This window comes from Leucoraja erinacea, chromosome 36 (assembly GCF_028641065.1).
Source record: "Leucoraja erinacea ecotype New England chromosome 36, Leri_hhj_1, whole genome shotgun sequence".
Lineage (NCBI taxonomy): Eukaryota > Metazoa > Chordata > Chondrichthyes > Rajiformes > Rajidae > Leucoraja > Leucoraja erinaceus.
The window spans coordinates 14,383,536-14,399,895 of NC_073412.1; the positions used below are offsets into that span (position 1 = coordinate 14,383,536).

General features: G+C 47.9%; 1 protein-coding gene across 1 annotated transcript in view; it reads left to right on the plus strand.

Annotated features, from left to right (window-relative positions):
- The window catches only part of tln2b (talin 2b), a 321,397-nt gene that overhangs the window by 122,548 nt on the left and 182,489 nt on the right, over positions 1-16,360 (plus strand). The window contains 5 exon segments of the mRNA XM_055662804.1: positions 5,118-5,247; positions 6,582-6,664; positions 6,667-6,757; positions 12,923-13,065; positions 15,839-15,966. Of these exon segments, the coding sequence (XP_055518779.1) occupies positions 5,118-5,247; positions 6,582-6,664; positions 6,667-6,757; positions 12,923-13,065; positions 15,839-15,966 (575 nt within the window).

The window sequence follows — 16,360 nt, forward strand, 5'->3', positions numbered from 1 at the left end:
TCTGTAGACTTTGAAACTACTTCATTTCCCGCAACCCCACCTATCTTAGTATCATCTGCATTCTTACTAATCCAATTTACCACACCATCATCCAGTTCATTGATGTACATGACAAACAACAGTGGACCCAACACAGATCCCTGTGGCACCCCACTCGTCACTGGCCTCCAACCTGACAAACAACCATCCACCATTACTCTCTGGCATCTCCCATTCAGCCACTGTTGAATCCATCTTGCTACTCCACCATTAACACCCAACCATTGAACCTTCTTAACCAACCTTCCATGAGGAACCTTGTCAAAGGCCTTACTGAAGTCCATATACACAACATCCACTGCTTTACCCTCATCAATTTCCCGAGTAACATCTTCAAAAAATTCAAGAAGATTAGTTAAACATGACCTTCCAGGCACAAATCCATGTTGACTGTTCCTAATCAGACCCTGTTTATCCAGATGCTTATATATATTATCTCTAAGTATTCTTTCCATTAATTTGCCCACCACTGACGTCAAACTAACAGGTCTATAATTGCTAGGTTTACTCTTAGACCCCTTTTTAAACAATGGAACAACATGCGCAGTACGCCAATCCTCCGGCACTATTCCCGTTTCTAATGACATTTGAAATATTTCTGCCATAGCCCCTGCTATTTCTACACTAACTTCCCTCAATATCCTAGGGAATATCCTGTCCGGACCTGGAGACTTATCCACTTTTATATTTCTCAAAAGTGTCCGTACTTCCTCTTCTTTGATCCTCATAGTTCCCATAGCTACTCTACTTGTTTCCCTTACCTCACATAATTCAATATCCTTCTCCTTGGTGAATACCGAAGAAAAGAAACTGTTCAATATCTCCCCCATCTCTTTTGGCTCTGCAGATAGTTGTCCACTCTGACTCTCTAATGGACCAATTTTATCCCTCGTTATCCTTTTGCTATTAATATAGCGGTAGAAACCCTTCGGATTTACTTTTACCTTACTTGCCAAAGCAACCTCATATCTTCTTTTAGCTTATCTAATTTATTTCTCAAGATTCTTTTTACATTTTTTATACTCCTCAAGCACCTAATTTACTCCATGCTGCCTATAATTATTGTAGATCTCCCTCTTTTTCCGAACCAAGTGTCCAATTTCCCTTGAAAACCATGGCTCTTTATAATTTTTACGATTTCCTTTCAACCGAACAGGGACATAAAGATTCTGTACTCTTAAAATTTCACCTTTAAATGTACTCCATTTCTCTTCAACATCTTTCCCATAAAACAAACTGTCCCAATTTATTCCTTTTAAATCCTTTCGCATCTCCTCAAAGTTAGCCTTTCTCCAATCAAAAATCTCAACCCTAGGTCCAGTTTTGTCCCTCTCCATAATTATATTGAACCGGAGCAGTGAGGATAGACACAAAGTGCTGGAGTAAATCGGCGGGTCGGGCAGCATCTCTGGGGAAAAGGAATAGGCGACGTTTCAGATCAAGACCCTTCCTCAACCCCAAACATCACCTATTCCTTTTCTCCAGAGATGGTGTCCGACCCGCTGAGTAGCTCCAGCACTTTGTGTCTATCTTGGGTTAGTGTGACCCTGGCTCCACGTTTACAGAGTCATCGATGCGAGCTCTGCTTTGTTCTGCATCTTCCTATAACCAGTGTCCCCCTCCATGACTCTCAGTCTGAAGAAGGGTCTCGACCCGAGAAGTTGCCTATTCCTTTTCACCAGAGATGCTGCCTGACCTGCTGATTAGTCACCCCATTCACTAGCACTATCCTTTTCACTGTTTACAATTTTTTTCTGTTCCGTAGCTAATTAACCCACAAACCTGCACCTTTACAGTGTGGGAGGAAACTGGAGCACTTGGTGGAAAACCACGCGGTCACGGGGAGAACGTACAAATTCTGTATAGACAGCACCCATTGTCAGGATCAAACTCGGGTCTGGCGCACTAAAGGGCCTGTCCCACCTGCATGCGCCTGCATGCGGCAAGCGTGACCTAACGTGGTCGCTTGAGCCGTAAGACCTCGGTCCCACTTCGATCACCGGAGCCGTATGGAGTTGTGCGGAGCTGGTCCCGAAAAACTGACCGTGTTCAAAAATTTCGCGCGGCAACGGCCTGCCGGCCCGCAGCCGCCTCGACGGGCATACGCAGCGTCTCAACGCCGGACACAGCGTCTTGACGCCGTACGTCATGCGCGAACTTCCCGCGGACTTCGCTCGAACTTCACGTCACTCACTCGACCTCCGCGCGGCCCCCGCTTCCGGTTTAGTCGCGCTTGCCGCATGCAGGTCGCATGCTCGTGGAACGGGCCCTTAAGTCAGCAACTCTACCGCTGTGCCACCCTGTTTTACTGTTCCATGTTCTGTGGTTAACATGGAACATTACACTGACAGGTCCCAGGTGTGGTTTTGTGGAATGTATTTCTGATTTACTGATTTAGTATGGGGATGAAATCTATATTCGGCTGTTCATCCTTGTGTGAACCTTCTACTTTGTCTAGAGTCATACGCCCTTTGGCCCAACTTGCCCGCACTGACCAACGTCCCATCTACACTAGTCCCACCTGCCTGTGTTTGGCCCATATCCCTCAAAAGTTGTCCTATCCTATCCATGTACCTGTCCAAATGTTTCTTAAACGTTGAGATAGTACCTGCCTCAACTACCCCCTCTGACAGCTCATTCCATACAGCCACCATGTGTGAAAAAGTTACCTCTCAGATTCCTATCAAATCTTTTCCCCTTCCCCTTAAACGTGGGTCCTCTGGTCCTCGATTCCCCGACTCTGGGCAAAAGACTCTGTGCATCTACCCAACCTATTCCTCTCATGGTTTTGTACACCTCTCTATAAGATCACCCCTCATCCTCTTGTGCTCCATGGAATAGAGACCCTGCCTGCTCAACCTCTCCCTGTAGATCAGGCCCTTGAGTCCTGGCAACATCATTGTAAATCTTCTCTGCACTCTTTCCAGCTTGACAACATCTTTCCATGGTGCCCGGAACTGAACACATTACTCTAAATGTGGCCTCACCCACGTCTCTTGCAACCCAACGTCTAGACTCAACATGGTTCACCTTGGTCAAGTTGACTAGACTTGGCTCCTCACTTCATCAGAATATGTCAGTCTCCCTAACCAGAAGAACGAAGGAAAGACAAAGAGAGTGCCAGAGTGTGATAGGATTATTGAGCCTCTCTAAAAGCTTTTCACTCCACGAGACCAAAAACGAAACTGAACTGACTTAAAGATCATGAGTGATAGGAGCAGAATTAGGCCATTCGGCCCATCAAGTCTACTCCGCCATTCAATCATGGCTAATCTATCTCTCCCTCCTAACCCCATTCTCCTGCCTTCTCCCCATAACCTCTAATCGTACTAATCAAGAAACTATCTGTCTCTGCCTTAAATATATCCACTGACTTGGCCCCCAGGCTTCATAAGAAGCTAATGTGCCCCGGATGAGAACATGACTTATTAAATCCAGTAAATCTTTCCTTATTTTGTACATTGGTTTATTTTGGAAAATTAAACCATTGCGTAGGGGTTGGTGAGATAGTCGATGCAATGTGGAGAATGTTCGAAGCACTCGGCAACCAGGCTGCATTACTGGGGAAGGAACAAGGTCAATAACCTTCCATCCTTCCCGAAACTGCTGATATCCGGGGAAGGGCCAATGTAGATTGCAAAGTGCCAAATGTAACTCTGCTATTCAAAAGGAATGGAGAGAAAGCAGGACATTACAGGGCAGTTAGCTTATGATGTGTCATTTGGAGAATGTAGTCAATTAGTAAAGATATTGTGGCAGGCCACGGGTAATATTCATCAGGCAGAATGGATGTGATTTTGAGAAAGGAACATCATGTTTGGCCAATAGATTGGCGTTGTTTGAAGAAGCAATCTACTGTGGATGCTGGGGAATCAGTGGATGTTTTCAAGATGTACGTTAGGAACGGTTTGCACACAAGGACATCCCCCAAACCTCTTTAGCACCACTTTGCATACCACCTGATGCCTGGGTTCGATCCGGACTATGGGTGCTGTCTGTACGGAGTTTCTACGTTCTCCCCGTGACCTGTGTGGGTTTTCTCCGGGTGCTCTGGATTCCTCCCACACTCCAAAGATGCACAGGTTTGGTATTATTGTAAATTGTCCCCAGTGTGTGTGGGATAGTGTTAATATGCAGGTTGCTAAAAATACTTGTTATTTTAACCAGCCTGTAATGTGGCAGTTCAGTGCCATCACAGAGAGAGGAGCCCCGCCAAGTGGGAACAACCTCCTTCACAACAGTTCTGTGCAGCTTTCAGAAGCCAGCGGGTAATCACAGTGTAGCAGTCACTGGACACCAGCAGCGACAGGCTTTACACAGGGTGGCACGGTGGCACAGTGGTAGAGTTGCTGCCTTACAGCACTTACAGCGCCAGAGACCCGGGTTCGATCCTGACTATGGGTGCTGTCTGTACAGATTGCTGGTCGGCGTGGACTTGGTGGGCCAAAGCAGAGCTGCCAAGTAGTACGTATTTTCCGTATTTTGTAGGGAAATGCAATAAGAATACAGATGTACGGATTTGCTTTGTAAAATACGGATTTATAAAAAATCAGCCCGACTTCTTGTTTCATCTTGCTACTTGAAAAATGCAAGGATATAAAAAGTCATACTGTAACTAACTCTAAAAACTATAGCCGATTAAATCTATTAGTATTTTAAATTTCAAGTTCTGGATGATTATTTTTGTAAGCTTTAATCTGCCTGTCCCGCTACAGGTTTAAACAGTGCTGTCAGTTTAGTGCTATGGGTTCTAATTATAGAGCTACCAACTGGAGCGCTATTGCCTTTACACATAGTGCTATGGACACAACGCTATGGGTCACAGACTGTTTCGGGGGGGGGGGGTACCATTTCAACAAAATGGCACCGCGTAATAATACTGATTTCCTCTGCAAAATACTGATTTTCAGGTACTAGAATATTGAAATGCTTTGACAAAACTTGGCAGCTCTGCCAAAAGGCCTGTTTGTGTGCTGTATTTCTAAACGAAACTAAACTAAATGTACAGTGTCCTGAGGTAGTCAGCTTGTTGCCGTGAGAGACCTGTCACATAACGGGCCGTGTGCTCTCCCCTGCAGGATGTTCTGGAGTACAAGAAGAAGCAGAGGCCACAGAAGGTGCGGATGCTGGATGGAGCTGTGAAGACAGTCATGATTGATGACTCCAAAACTGTTGGTGAACTTCTGGTACCTATCTGCAGCAGGATAGGTCAGTACCTCACCGGTTCACCACCACCCAAAGGCCGCTAACGGATGGAGCGGGTTTGAGTTTGTTACTTCGATGGCGATATGTTTATGAGCTCAGTGTTCATGTGCTGGCAGTCCCATCATTCCCTTCCATTCCCCCCACATTCAAATGGCCAACCAGCTGTGTAAAAGCGTAAAGACTGTCACAATACAATTGTGAGGGGAATAGATCATGTAGACACACACAGCCCCTTGCCCAGAGTAGGGGAATCAAGGACCAGAGGACATAACTTTAAGGCGAAGGGGATAGATTTAATAGGAATCTGAGGGGTAACTTTTTCACACAAAGGGTGGTGGGTGCATGGAACAATCTGCCAGAGGAGGTAGTTGAGGCTGGGACTATCCCAACATTTAAGAAACTGTTAGACAGGGACATGGATAGGACAAGTGTGGAGGGATATGGACCAAGCGCAGGCAGGTGGGACGAGTGGACGAGTGGGACATGTTGGCAGTGTGGGCAAGTTGGGCTGAAGGGTCTATTTCTGTGCTGTATCGCTATGACTCGATGTCCTTACACAAACATGCCGATCACACTGTCCCCATCATTCCAGGTGCTGTCTCACCAAAGTCCTGGAAAGTTATATCAACCCTGCATCAGCTCCCCCCTGCCATCCACCAAGGCCAGCGTTGCGTTAGGCTTCCTGATTCCTAACTAAATGGTTCCTCAAGCAACTCAGTTATCAGACAACTTTTGTTCCCAAAGCCCACTGCCCCCAACTCCTCCACAATGATTCCTTTTTTCTTTCCACCCTTTCCCCTCTGCAGTGAAGAACAGATTTGTCTTGTCATCATTCTGATTCTGATTCAGACAAAGGGTCTCTGACCATCACGTGTCGGCTGTTTAGTTTAGTTGAGTTGAGTTTAGAGATACAGCACGGAAACAGGCCCTTCGGACCTCAGAGTCCGTGCTGACCAGCGACCCCCACACATTAACACTATCCTACACACACCAGGGACAATTGTACATTTATACCAAGCCAATTAACCGACAAACCTGCACGTCTTTGGAGTGTGGGAGGAAACCGGAGATTTCGGAGAAAACGCACGCAGGTCACGGGGAGAACGTGCAAACTCCGTACAGACAGCGCCTGTAGTCAGGATCGAACCCGGGTCTCCGGCGCTGAAAGGCAGCAAATCTACTGCTGCGCCACCGTGCCGGGCCCCTGTCTGTGTACCTCCACATATGCCATGTGACCCCGCTGTGATTTCAGCCCATTCTTGTGATGAACGGTTCTATGTTCTATTCCAGCTCAGACATGCGTGGTCTCACAGTCTAGCTCTCTCTACCCATTTCAGGTATCACCAATTATGAAGAATACTCTTTGATCCAAGATATAATTGAAGAGAAAAAAGATGAAGGAACTGGTACACTGAAGTCCCTGGGTCAGTGTTGGGCCCATGTCCCCGGACCTTGTTGCGGGATGAACGCAAGATGGAGAAGTTGAAAGCAAAACTCCACACAGATGATGAGCGTAAGCTGCCGTTAGTTCACGGGATATTTGGGGGTCAGTGTTGGGCACATATCCCTGGGTCAGTGTTGGGCCCATATCCCTGGGTCAGTGTTGGGCCCTATCACTACCATGCTCGAATGACCATAAACCAATATCTTTACTCAGGAGGTGGGTTTACAAAACGAGCTCCATACAGAGGAGGTAGTTGAGACAAGGAATGTCACAACTTTTAAGAAACATTTAGACAGGTACATGTACAGGACAGGTTTAGAAGGATATGGGCCCAACGCAGGCAGGTGGGACTAGTGTAGATGGGGCATGTTGGTTAGTGTGGGCAAGTTGGGCCGAAGGGCCTGTTTCCATGCTGTAAGACTATGACTCCATAAGATAAAATACTCCAATCAGCTTTACCTTTTGGCTGTCTAAAACTGCGCTGTTTTTGGTGATTGAGCTGCATCCTATGTCTGGGTAGAATAGACTCGATGGGCCAAATGGCCTAATTCTGCTACTGTGCCTTATGGTGTGCATGAGAAGAAGATTGCTCAGCCTGTGTGGGTTTAGATTGTGAAGCCAGTGCTGATGTCCTATCTGGGTTTGGGGTTGGTATTAGTAGCCCCACGGCTCTCTGCTGTTGGGGTCGGTTTAGTGGAGGTGACGTTCCAGAAGTGGCAGTGCCCACTGCCAGCTTGAGGGAGAGTTTGAGCAAGGCACCATGGGTTGATCATTCCCACTTTCCCACAGGAGCTGGGATCGCTTCCAGAAGTTGGAACATAGACCGTGCGGGAGATTCCGGGGAGTGTCCCCACATAGACCTTAATTGTTTAGTTTACTTTAGTGTAGAGATACAGCGCGGAAACAGGCCCTTCGACCCACCCAGTCCGCGCCGACCAGCGATCCCCGCACATTCGCAAATATCCTACACACACTAGGGACAATTTCCATTTATACCAAGCCAATTAACCTACAAACATGTACGTCTTTGGAGTGTGGGAGGAGATTTCATTGCAAGGAGTCATCGGATAGTGAGGAGTGCTGTCAAAGTAGGTAACAGGATATAGACCAGCTGTAGAAATGGGCAGGGAAATGGCAGATGGGGATTAAACTGAGCTGGTAAAATGGCAACACAAGCAGATAGTGTGGTAAAGATGGCTGATGCTATGTTTGCATTCATTCCATGGGGCATTGAGTAGAAGTGTCAGCAAGTGATGATACAGCTTTATAGGACTTTCATGTGGAGTATTGGAGAATGCTCGGTCACTGTGGGAATGAGTGATAGAGTTCTACACACACGCACATATGTGGGCTGGAGGCATTGGGCATTGAGCCGGTCTGGTGATGCTACTGAGCTGAGCACTGCACCCCACTGCTGCCTCTGTACTCACACGCAGGGTTAGGGGGCTGTGGGTACAACAGAGAGGGCACTCCAAGACCATGTGGTGGGCTGACGTGTGATTTCAGAGTCTCGGGGGGTAACTGGATCAGTACAGAAGCGGTGAGTGGCGTTGGGGTGTGGCTGGGGTCGGTGGAAGGAAGGCAAGTGCAATGCTGGCATTCATTTGAAGAGGACTAGAACATTGAAGCAAGTACGTAATGCTGAGGGGCTGGAGGCCACGTTAGGAATATTGTGCAGTTTTGGGCACCTCATCTGAGGAAGGATGTGCTGGCATTGGAGAGGGAGCAGAGAATGATCCCAGGTATGAGTGGGTTAACATATGATGAGCGTTTGACGGCACTGGGCCTGTACTCGCTGGAGTTCAGAAGGACGAGGGGAGACCTCATTAAAACTTACCGAATAGTGAAAGGTCTGGATAGAGTGGATGTGGGGAGGATGTGGGAGAGTCTAGGATCAGAGGCCACAGCTTCAGAATAAAAGGCCGCACCTTTAGAATGGAGATGAGGCGGAATTTTTTTATTCAGAGGGTGGTGAATCATTGCCACAGACGGCAGCCGATTGACATGGTCATGTGTAGGAAGGAACTGCAGATGCTGGTTTAAATCGACGATAGACACAAAAAGCTGAAGTAACTCAGTGGGACAGGTAGTATCTCTGGAGAGAAGGAATGGTGACGTTTCGGGTCTGAAGAAGGGTCTCTGCCCGAAACGTTACCCATCCTTCTCTCCAGACTTGCTGCCTGACCCACTGAGTTACTCCAGCTTTTTGTGTCTATCTTTGATATGGTCATGATCAGTATGGGTGTCAGGGGTTATGGGGATAAGGCGGGAGAATGGGATTGAGAGGGACAGAAACATAGACAATAGGTGCAGGAGGAGGCCATTCGGCCCTTCAAGCCAGCACCGCCATTCAATATGATCATGGCTGATCATCCCCAATCAGTACCCCGTTCCTGCCTTCTCCCCATATCCCCTGACCGCTATTTATAATTCCACCGCCCTCTGAGGCAGAGAATTCCCCAGACTCACCACACCTGTGAGAAAAAGTGTTTCCTGTCTCCGTTCTAAATATAACCATATAACAATTACAGCATGGAAACAGGCCATCTCGACCCTTCTAGTCCGTGCCGAACACGTATTCTCCCCTAGTCCCATATACCTGCGCTCAGACCATAACCCTCCATTCCTTTCCCGTCCATATAACTATCCAATTTATTTTTAAATGATAAAAACGAACCTTCCTCCACCACCTTCACTGGAAGCTCATTCCACACAGCTACCACTCTCTGAGTAAAGAAGTTCCCCCTCATGTTATCCCTAAACTTCAGTTCCTTAATTCCCGTCATGTCCCCTTGTTTGAATCTTCCCTACTCTCAGTGGGAAAAGCTTATCCACGTCAACTCTGTCTATCCCTCTCATCATTTTAAAGACCTCTATCAAGTCCCCCCTTAACCTTCTGCGCTCCAAAGAATAAAGCCCTAACTTGTTCAACCTTTCTCTGTAACTTAGTTGCTGAAACCCAGGCAACATTCTAGTAAATCTCCTCTGTACTCTCTCTATTTTGTTGACATCCTTCCTATAATTAGGCGACCAAAATTGTACACCATACTCCAGAATTGGCCTCACCAATGCCTTGTACAATTTTAACATTACATCCCAACTTCTATACTCAATGCTCTGATTTATAAAGGCCAGCACACCAAAAGCTTTCTTTACCACCCTATCTACATGAGATTCCACTTTCAGGGAACTGTGCACAGTTATTCCCAGATCCCTCTGTTCACCTGCATTCTTCAATTCCCTACCATTTACCATGTACGTCCTATTTTGATTTGTCCTGCCAAGATGTAGCACCTCACACTTATCAGCATTAAACTCTATCTGCCATCTTTCAGCCCACTCTTCCAATTGGCATAAATCTCTCAGTAGACTTTGAAAATCTACTTCATTATCCACAACCCCACCCATCTTAGTATCATCTGCATACTTATTAATCCAATTTACCACACCATCATCCAGATCATTGATGTACATGACAACCAACAGAGGACCCAACACAGATCCCTGTGGCACCTTACTAGTCACTGGCCTCCAACCTGACAAACAACCATCCACCATTACTCACTGGCATCTCCCATTCAGCCATAGTTGAATCCATCTTGCTACTCCACCATTAATACCGAACAATTGAACCTTCTTAACCAACCTTCCGTGAGGAACCTTGTCAAAGGCCTTACTGAAGTCCATATAGACAACATCCACTGCTTTACCCTCATCAATTTCCCGAGTAACCTCTTCAAAAAATTCAAGAAGATTAGTCAAACATGACCTTCCAGGCACAAATCCATGTTGACTGTTCCTAATCAGACCCTATTTATCCAGATGCTTATATATATTATCTCTAAGTATCCTTTCCATTAATTTGCCCACCACTGACGTCAAACTAACAGGTCTATAATTGCTAGGTTTACTCTTAGACCCCTTTTTAAACAATGGAACAACATGCGCAGTACGCCAATCCTCCAGCACTATTCCCGTTTCTAATGACATTTTAAATATTTCTGACATAGCCCCTGCTATTTCTACACTAACTTCCCTCAATGTCCTGGGGAATATCCTGTCCGGACCTGGAGACTTATCCACTTTTATATTTCTCAAAAGTGTCAGTACTTCCTCTTCTTTGAATCTCATAGTTTCCATAGCTACTATACTTGTTTCCCTTACCTCACATAATTCAATATCCTTCTCCTTGGTGAATACCGAAGAAAATAAATTGTTCAATATCTCCCCCATCTCTTTTGGCTCTGCAGATAGCTGTCCACTCTGACTCTCTAATGGACCAATTTTATCCCTCGTTATCCTTTTGCTATTAATATAGCTGTAGAAACCCTTTGGATTTACTTTCACCTTACTTGCCAAAGCAACCTCATATCTGCTTTTAGCTTTTCTAATTTCTTTCTTAAGATTCTTTTTACATTCTTTATACTCCTCAAGCACCTCATTTACTCCATGCTGCCTATAATTATTGTAGATCTCTCTCTTTTTCCGAACCAAGTGTCCAATTTCCCTTGAAAACCATGGCTCTTTCCAATTTTTACTATTTCGTTTCAACCGAACAGGGACATAAAGATTCTGTACTCTTAAAATTTCACCTTTAAATGTCCCCCATTTCTCTTCCACATCTTTCCCATCAAACAAACTGTCCCAATTTACTCCTTTTAAATCCTTTCGCATCTCCTCAAAGTTAGCCTTTCTCCAATCAAAAATCTCAACCCTAGGTCCAGTTCTGACCCTCTACATAATTATATTGAAACTAATGATATTGTGATCACTGGTCCCGAACTGTTCCCCAACGCATACCTCTGCCACCTGACCCGTCTCATTTCCTAACAGGAGGTCCAGCACCGCCCCTTCTCTAGTAGGTACTTCTATGTATTGTTGCAAAAAACTATCCTGCACACATTTTACAAACTCCAACCCATCCAGCCCATTTACAGAATGTGTTTCCCAGTCTATGTGTGGAAAATTGAAATCTCCCACAATCTCTACCTTGTGCTTACTACTAATATCTGCAATCTCCTTACATATTTGCTCTTCCAGTTCTCGTTCCCCATTTGGCAGTCTATAATACACCCCTATAAGTGTTGCTACCCCTTTCCCATTTCTCAGTTCCACCCAAATAGCCTCCCTAGACGAGCCCTCTAATCTATCCTGCCAAAGCACTGCTGTAATATCTTCCCAGATAAGCAATGCAACACCTCCACCTCTTGCCCCTCCAATTCTATCACACCTGAAGCAACGAAATCCTGGAATATTTAGTGTCCAATCACAGCCCTCCTGAAGAAGGGTTTCGGCCCGAAACGTTGCCTATTTCCTTCGCTCCATAGATGCTGCTGCACCCGCTGAGTTTCTCCAGTTTTTCTGTATAACCTCCTGCAACCATGTTTCACTGATCGCCACAACATCATACTTCCAGGTGTCAATCCAGGCTCTAAGTTCATCCACCTTTCTTACAATGCTCCTAGCATTAAAATATACACATTTAAGAAACCCACCCTCTCTTATTCTCTGTTTATTGTCTTTTTCTTCTCTCTCCCCTACATTTTGGGTCAGAGTGCAACCATTCTCTGCCTCCTGCTTCACACACTGACTGCTAGCTTTCCCAATTTGAGTCCCTCCCCCCAACCATACTAGTTTAAAGTCTCCCCAGTAGCCTTTGCAAATCTCCCCGCCAGGATATTGGTCCCCCTTGAGTTCAAGTGCAACCCGTCCTTTCTGTACAGGTCGCACCTTCCCCAAAAGAGGTCCCAATGATCCAGAAACTTGAATCCATACCCACTGCACCAGTCCCTCATCCACGCATTTATCCTCCACCTCGCTCCATTCCTACTCTCACTGCCGCGTGGCACAGGCAGTAATCCTGAGATTGTTACCATTGCAGTCCTTCTCCTTAACTCTCTACCTAACTCTCTTTCTTCTTCTTTCAGGACTTCTCTTTTTTTACCTTTCATAATGGCTTTCTCCTTATTCTTAAACTGTGGCCCCTGGTTCTGGGCTCCCCCAACACCGGAAACATATTTCCTGCCTCTAGCGTGTCCAAGCCCTTAACAATCTTATATGTTTCAATGAGATCTCCTTTCATCCTTCTAAACTCCAGAGTGTACATGATTAGCCATGATGGAATGGTGGAGCAGACTCGATGGGCCGAATGGCCTGACTCTGCCCCTATGTCTAGTGGGGGTTTGTGTATACTGTGTCTGTGTGAGCAGAGGCTGATGTTTCTGTCTCTGACAGTGAACTGGTTAGACCACAGTCGTACATTCCGGGAACAAGGTGTCGATGAAAATGAAACGCTGCTGTTACGAAGGAAGTTCTTCTACTCTGACCAGAACGTGGATTCCCGGGACCCCGTGCAGCTCAACCTCCTCTACGTACAGGTAGAGGGTTCGGGGCAGGTGGTGGGGGAACTGTTTGTGTCCACCTGCTTGCCATACAATGATACAGTAGGGGAACAGGCCCTTCGGCCCAACTTACCCACACAGGCCTACATGTCCCAGCTACATTAGTCCCACCTACCTGCGTTCACCTCATATCCCTCCAAACCTGTCCTATCCATGTACATGTCTAACTGTTTTTTAAATGTTGTGATTGTACCTGCCTCAACTACCTCCTCCAGTAATTTGATCCATCACCCTCTGTGTGAAAAAGTTGCCCCTCATGTTCCTATTAGCCTTCCCCCCTCTCACCTCAAACCTTTGTCCTCTGGTCCTCGATTCCCCTACTCTGGGCAAGTGACTCTGTGCATCTGCCCGATCTATTCCGCTCATGATTTTGTACACCACTATAAGATCTCCCCTCATCCTCCTGCGCTCCATTGAGTAGTCCGAGCCTGCTCAACCTCTCCCTGTAGCTCAGACCCTCGAGTCCGGGCAACATCCTTGTAAATCTTCTCTGCGCCCGTCAAATGCAGCACCTGCCCTACAGGAGTGTCCTGTGGTTCCAGTGTGTTGCTGGGGTATTGGATGGTTTGGGTTGGATCCAGTTTCTGGGCCTCTGGACCAAGGTGCCTTGTTGGGTGAAGCAGAACTTCAGTGAATGCCCCAAGTATTGAAATATGAAGTGTGTGGAAACAGATGTTTGTTTTGCCCTCATTGCTCGCTGGCCTGGGAGCTGGGACTGCCTACGCCGAGTTTACTATAGTTTAGTTTCGAGATTCGGCCCACCGTGCCCTCGCAAACCAGCGGTCCCTGTACACCTTAACTATCCTATACACGAGGGACAATTTACAATTTTAACACGCCAATTAATGTTCAAACCTGCACGTCTTTGGAGAGTGTGAGGAAACCGGAGCACCCGGAGAAAACCCACGCGGGCCACGGGGAAAATGTTTAAACTCTGTACAGACAGCACCCGTAGTCAGGATTGAACCCGGGTCCCAGGCACTGTAAGGCAGCAACTCTACCGCTGTGCCACCATGTCACCCCTTGCTTCTACAGCATCCTCGAGCAGCTCGGTGTAGGTACAGGCTACCCTCTAAGTGAAAGAGTTGCCCCTGAGCTCCCCTCTTATATCCCCCCCCTCACCTCCATGCCCCACGTGTAAAGGACTTGGTGACCTCTGACCTGCCCGAGTGGTCATCACACTCTCCCGTCCCCGTCCCCTCAGCCATTTCTGATCGCGACGTAAACTGGTTCAGGGATTTGTGGATTCATGGAACCAGGCGTGTTATGCAGGCGTGTGTGTCTGTGTATTCACATATACATGCATGTTTTCTGGCGATACATGGATCCATGCGTGTTCTGTGCCAGTTCACTGATCCATGCGTGTCTTTGACGATTCATGGGGCCATGATGTTCTAGTTTTATATATAGAGTTACATAGTCATAGACTGATACAGCACGGAAACAGGCCCCTCGGCCCAACTTGCCAACACCGGCCAACATGTCCCAGCTACACTAGTCCCACCTGCCTGTGTCTGGCTCACATCCCTCCAAATCTGTCCTACCCATGTATCTGTCTAACTGCATCCTAAATGTTAGTATACTCCCAGCCTCAACTACCTCCTCTGGCAGCTTGTTCCATACACTCACCATCCTTTGTATGAAAAAGTTACCCCTCAGATTCCTATTAAATCTTTTCCCCTTCATCTTAAACCTATGTCCTATGTGCATCTATCTGATCGATTCCTCTCACGATCTTACACACCTCCTGCGTTCTAACGAGTAGAGTCCCAGCCTACTCAACCTCTGCCTATAGCTCGCACCCTCTGGTCCTGGCAACATCATCTTAAATCTTCTCTGTAATGTTTCCAGCTTGACAACATCATCTCTAACACAGTGCTGAGAACTGAACACAATACTCTAAATGTGGCCTCACCAACGTCTTATACAACTGCAACCTCCCAACTTCTAAACTTAATACTGTGACTGATGAAGGCCAAAGTGCCAAAAGCCTTGTTGAGCACCCGATCTGCCTGCGAATCAAAATTAATCTATTCAAATATTATATGATAACATTATATTTACAAACCAAACCAGTGGTATCACACCTTCCACCATAATACAAAATCAGAACCTTATCCAAACAACTTGTCAAGGATACATTCTACCCCCCCGCGGTCCCCAGCGGTCCCGGAAATCCCCCAGGGTGCCCGTGGACAGCCCGTAGTCCCTCTCTAACACCACCTGGGCGCGGACGTATGCCCGGAAAAGGGGCAGCAGCCGGCTCGGGCAGAGCCCTCATCCGCCTGGTGCCGTGACTCGTGGATAGCCAGCTTGGCCAGGCTCAGGAGCAACACAATCAGCACATCCTCGGCCCTCTCCCCTACGCTCACGGTGTCCGAAGATGAGGACGGTGGATGAGAAGTACAGCCAGAAGGCAAGGAGCAGCCCCTTTAGATAATGGATCAGGGCTGCAACATCACACACTCCATATATACGTGGTACACAGACACTTCCAGCCCGCAACAGTGGCAGGCGGCTGGCGAGTCTGTGAACCCCGAGAGAAACAGGTTGCAAAGGGACACCTCGGTGCAGTACCCTCCACCCCAGGTCCCCGATGTAGAGTGGGAGAATCCCTGAGTAGAGGGACCACCATCTCGGTTCTCGTAGAGCCTGTGGCCGCTCACGGATTGATACATGTTCTCTGACGATTCACGGGGCCATGCGTGTTGTGTGATGTTTCACGGATCGGTGCGTGTTGTGTGTGCAGGCGCGGGACGACATCCTGAACGGTTCCCACCCAGTGTCGTTCGACAAGGCCTGTGAGTTTGGGGGCATCCAGGCCCACATCCAGTTCGGGGCCCATGTGGAGCACAAGCACAAGGCCGGCTTCCTCGAGTAGGTGCAGGGGGGGGGGGGGGGGGGGGGGGGGGGGGGGGGGGGGGGGGGGGGGGGGAGGGAGGGGGGGGGGGAGGGGGGGGGGGGGGGGGGGGGGAGGGGGGGGGGGGGGGGGGGGGGGGGGGGGTGGAGGGGGGGGGGGGGGGGGGGGAACCCAAACCGTGGGGGAGGGGGGGCTGGGGGTTGGGGCGACCATGGGGGGGGGAGAGAGTAGGGGATGGGAGGAGAGGGGGAGGGGATGAGGGGAGCGGGGCGATGGGGGTGACCATGGGGGGGGGGGGGTGCATCATAGTGTGAGGCCGGGCTGGTGAGGGCAGAGCTGGTGGTGGAGTGGGGTGGGACTGTGATGGGGCTGGTTGGTGACGGAGTGTTGTTACTTGGTGGTGGGGGCTGC